At 51.9% G+C, this 5221-nt stretch overlaps 1 protein-coding gene across 1 annotated transcript in view; it reads left to right on the forward strand.

Moving 5' to 3' along the window:
- Positions 1-1155, forward strand: part of LOC143039691 (uncharacterized) — a 1313-nt gene extending 158 nt beyond the window's left edge. Inside the window, exon 2 of the mRNA XM_076209929.1 lies at positions 14-1155. Coding sequence (XP_076066044.1) covers positions 14-1048 — 1035 coding nt within the window. The 3' untranslated portion in view covers positions 1049-1155. The remainder of the gene's footprint in view (positions 1-13) is intronic.
- Positions 1156-5221: the final 4066 nt, after the last annotated feature.

The following is a 5221-nucleotide window of genomic DNA, read 5'->3' on the forward strand; positions in this document are numbered from 1 at the left end:
ATTCTATTTTCAGACCAAACGCTTGTGTGTGGAATCCGGCTGCACAGCCAGGATCTCGTCAGACGGCCACCACGACCTCTGCTCCCGCCATGCCCCTTGTTTCTCACAAGCTGGCTTTAACCCCCTAGCCTGCGTTGTGTGCAAAGCGCGGGTTGAGGAGATTCGTGCTGCTCCTCCCAAAACCCGTTCCAAGCTAGCCGCCCTCGAACTTCTTCGGGAGGCATGGCGCAGAGCTCGGAAATTGAAATCCGCTGACGACCCCCCCCCCCTGGTGTGGGCGGATCCGGCGTTAGGCGTGGAATTGGGCCTCGTTCGCCCTCGCCATCCGTCTCCCTATGTCTCCGAGACTTCCGTTGGTGGACAACCTGGGCCTCTCGGAGTACAAGGGGACGAGTCTGATGTTACGGAGTATGGTGTCCCCGAGCGTCCTCAGGCCTCTCGGCAGCCCCATACATCCGACCATCAAGGGTCCTTAAAACCCTTACGGCTTGCTTTGTCAAGCACCCCCACGAACTCGTCTTCCTCCCTAGTTCACTCACGTGAACCCGGCAGGAAATCTCGCTCGAAAAAGAGGTCTGCCTCACCGAGGTCCAGGACGCTCAGCTTGTCCCCACCCTCCACAGCCTCTCCCCCCAACTCACCCTCCCTTCCTCGCTCTCCTTTTCCTCGCCGTAAATCCCACAAGGGCAGGGAGCCGGGGGACGAAACGAGGGGAGAGGGAACTCTGGCTGCCCAAGTGGCTGCCCTCCTTCCGTCCCTGATAGGCCCCGTCCTTGAATCGGCCCTATCACATTATCCGGCCTTTCAGACCGCGCAAATCATAACGCACCCCTCTCCAGAGCAACCTCCTATTGAACCTACGGCTCTAGCCCCCCCTCCCACTCTCCCTCCTGGTCCTTCCCTCCGCCCCTCCGTGCCGGCGACAGGTATAGGACTAGAAGGCCCCTCTCAGGAGGAACCCCCCAATCAGACGTCCGTCGGGTTGGACGGGGTGGAGGACCACTACAGTTCTTCTTTACCTTATCCTCCTACCATGACGGACTCTTGAGTTCACCCCTTCTCATGGTGTGACCTTCCCCGGTCCTGGGAGTACTCGTTTGGAGAAGATCACAAGCTAGTGGCCTGGTCTCCCGACTACTCGCTACTGGAGGGCTGGAGGAGGAGAGATGACGTTATCCTAAAGTGGGCCAACGACGCGGAGGGGGCTAAGGTTCTATATAAGATTCGACCCCTCTCCGCCCCGGCCTCCACGCCCTCCAGGATTTCCACCTCTAACACTCTGGACGCATTAGGTGCTCTCCTGGAGAACCCTCGTTTAAACCCTGATGGGCATATGTTTGTCGACAGGTCGGGGGACTCACCGGCGGTAGCACTCTCCCCAAACGCCTGGTTCCCGCAGGAGAAAGGGGAGAAAGCCTTAGACATCCCTGCTCTCGAGCGGGCCCAAGACCAACCCAAGACGGTTCCTCCTCGACGGCATATCCCTTCATCATTCCCCGTCGTCCTGCCACCACCCTTCGCGCCGGAGGGCCTGCGCGATTGCTTGTGGCACTCGGGCAGGGACCCCGCCCTCCCCCAGCAACTTAGTGAACCGGAGGCTAAGTTGCTGACGACGGAGGCCTCGACCAGACAAGACCTTGCCTCTACCATCTCGACCGTCACGGCAATGGCGATGATGAGGAACTGGCTGACGACGCTCGCCACGAGCTTTGAGGACTTCCCGCGGGAAGAATTGAGGTGAGTGGGATATTTCAATCTATAGAGGGTCCAGACCTGTCCTGGCGAGAGACGCTCGGGTAGCGTCTTCACCCAGGACGGAGCCTCTTGACTAGCGCCCGAGGACGAGGTCGTTCGGAAACGACCTCGGCTTCGCATATGTTATACGTTCTACAATTGAGCGATGTGACTTTATTACACCCTCCGGGGATCGGGATCCTTCTCGCCCTACTAATTTGATTCGCGTGTTTTCTGTATGCAGAGACACCCTGGCGGCACTCTCTACCGTGGCAGAGGGTACAGCCAACATGGCGTCATCAGCCCTACCCCCAGCAGCGAGGGCCTTCACCGCGGCTCGTCTGGCAGCTCGTCAGTCTGCAGCGCGGTCGGCCCCGGAGATAGCTCGCCGGGGCGTGGTGAGAGCAGCTCCCCTTTCCCGTGGTCTGTTCGACCAGGAAGCGACAGACCGCGTCTTCGCTACGGTCCCGACCGTCATCCAGATCCAACAACCCTCCCAACCGGAGATTCCAGGACTTCCTTCGGAGACACGCGATAGTGACCATCTCCGCTAGCACAGTTCTGGACTTCCTGTCTTGGCTAGCTGACACCACCAACAGGGCACCGGAAGGCCGACCCGGGCCATGCCCCCCACGCCCACAACATCAGAGGCCTCGCGGCATCGCTGGCGTTTCTCCGCACCCACTCTGTGGAACGGGTGCAGGACCTCGGGGGCTGGGCATCAGCAACTTCCTTCAGGACACGGTATCTCTACCACTCGATCACCCCTGTCCCATGTGTCGCCATGGGAACGGCTCCACCCCTCTTCGCAAAAGAAGGGGGGGCAAAGGGCGACCGAGGGGTAGGGGAAGGCCCAGGAACCGCTGAGCAAGATACAATATTCTACATAGAATTTATGCACTATGTGAATTGTACAATATTATTTTTATAAAAAATAAATAAATAAATGAATATATATATATTGATATTGATATCGATATAAGTAAAAAAAAAAAAAAAAAAAAACAGGTCGAAATGGACATGACTTCTCCTATTCAACTTAAGCTAATCTATAGTCATGATGGTCAAGAACTTTACCATGTTGAAATTAATTTCAACGCTCACTGTGACTCAGGTCGAAATGACCATGACTTTTCCTATTCAACTTGAGCTAATCTACAGTCATGATGGTCGAGAATTTTACCATGTTGAAATTAATTTCGACGCTCACCGTGACTCAGGTGGAAATGGACATGACTTTTCCTATTCAACTTGAGCTAATCTACAGTCATGATGGTCGAGAATTTTACCATGTTAAAATTGATTTCGACGCTCACTGTGACTTAGGTCGAAATGACCATGACTTTTCCTATTCAACTTAAGCTAATCTGTAGTCATGATGGTCAAGAATTTTACCATGTTAAACTAATTCAACGCCCACTGTGACTCAGGTCGACATGAACATGACTTTTTCTATTCAACTTAATTTAATCTACAGTCATGATGGTCGAGAATTTTACCATGTTAAAATTAATTTCGACGCTCACTGTGACTTAGGTCGAAATGACCATGACTTTTCCTATTCAACTTAAGCTAATCTGTAGTCATGATGGTCAAGAATTTTACCATGTTAAACTAATTCAACGCCCACTGTGACTCAGGTCGACATGAACATGACTTTTCCTATTCAACTTAATTTAATCTACAGTCATGATGGTCGAGAATTTTACCACGTTAAAATTAATTTCGACGCTCACTGTGACTTAGGTCGAAATGACCATGACTTTTCCTATTCAACTTAAGCTAATCTGTAGTCATGATGGTCAAGAATTTTACCATGTTAAACTAATTCAACGCCCACTGTGACTCAGGTCGACATGAACATGACTTTTTCTATTCAACTTAATTTAATCTACAGTCATGATGGTCGAGAATTTTACCATGTTAAAATTAATTTCGACGCTCACTGTGACTTAGGTCGAAATGACCATGACTTTCCCTATTCAACTTAAGCTAATCTGTAGTCATGATGGTCAAGAATTTTACCATGTTAAACTAATTCAACGCCCACTGTGACTCAGGTCAACATGAACATGACTTTTCCTATTCAACTTAATTTAATCTAGAGTCATGATGGTCGAGAATTTTACCATGTTAAAATTAATTTCGACGCTCACTGTGACTTAGGTCGAAATGACCATGACTTTTCCTATTCAACTTAAGCTAATCTGTAGTCATGATGGTCAAGAATTTTACCATGTTAAACTAATTCAACGCCCACTGTGACTCAGGTCAACATGAACATGACTTTTCCTATTCAACTTAATTTAATCTACAGTCATGATGGTCGAGAATTTTACCATGTTAAAATTAATTTCGACGCTCACTGTGACTTAGGTCGAAATGAACATGACTTTTCCTATTCAACTTAATTTAATCTACAGTCATGATGGTCCAGAATTTTACCATGTCAAAATTTATTTCAACGCTCACTGTGACTCAGTGATGTCACGGTATGATGACGTCATTGTGATAAATTGACGTCACCATGTAGTCCTATGACGTCAATTTGTGTCCCTGTGACGTCACGAGACGATCCTATGGCGCCATGATCAATCCGGTGACGTCACAGTACAATCACATGATGTCACTAGGTATTAAACATATAGAAGTCCGCTTGTGGGTGACGAGACGTCACAAATTGCCATAGCACACTATTGGATGAAGACGCTCGCCACGGGCTTCGAGAACTTCCCGCGGGAAGACTTGGGGTGAGTTGGATACATACCGAGGGTCCAGGCCCGTCTTCGTGGGAGACGCTCAGGGAACGTCTTCACCCAGGACGAAGCCTCTTGACTAACGCCCACGGACGAGGTCGCTCGGAAACGAACTTGGCCTCGCATACTCCCTTTCGGTTTCTCGCTTACCCCGAGGTTCTTCACGAAACTAGTGAGAGTGGTAGGCGTACGTTGGACGGAAGCAAGCGTCTCCACACTCATGTTCCTAGACGGCTAGTGGATGCATTTGCCCACCGGGGAGGGTGCATCGGCCGACATCTCAATGGCTCTGAGTGTGTTGGCGGACGTGGAGTTCGGGGTGGACTGGGACGGGTCTGCCCTTGCTCCCACACAGACTTTATTGGCTCGGGATTGAGTGGGACACAGTCAGCGTCCTTCGGGTGCTCCCCTGCGCCAAAAGAGCGTGCTTCTCTCACACGTCCTCCCTCCTTCGGTGGCGGGGGGGGGGGGCCTCAACTTCGCGACCCCGGCCCTTCCACTGAGCCGCTTGGGGCGCCGACGGCTGGTACGGGAGGTCGACAGGAGCATACTGCTTCTCCCGCGTGACCTGCCCGGGCCGATACCCTCAGCACTCCACAGGTTGTTGCGTCCCTGGCTTCGGTCGGGGGCCCTACGCCGGTCGCTGGAGTTTCTCCGCACCCACTCTGTGGAGCGGGTGCGGGACCTAGGGACTGGACATCGACGACTCCCTTGGGGACACGGTGTCTCTA

Source organism: Oratosquilla oratoria, chromosome 27 (assembly GCF_046742065.1).
Source record: "Oratosquilla oratoria isolate Oo_2021 chromosome 27, ASM4674206v1, whole genome shotgun sequence".
In the NCBI taxonomy this organism is placed as follows: Eukaryota; Metazoa; Arthropoda; class Malacostraca; order Stomatopoda; family Squillidae; genus Oratosquilla; species Oratosquilla oratoria.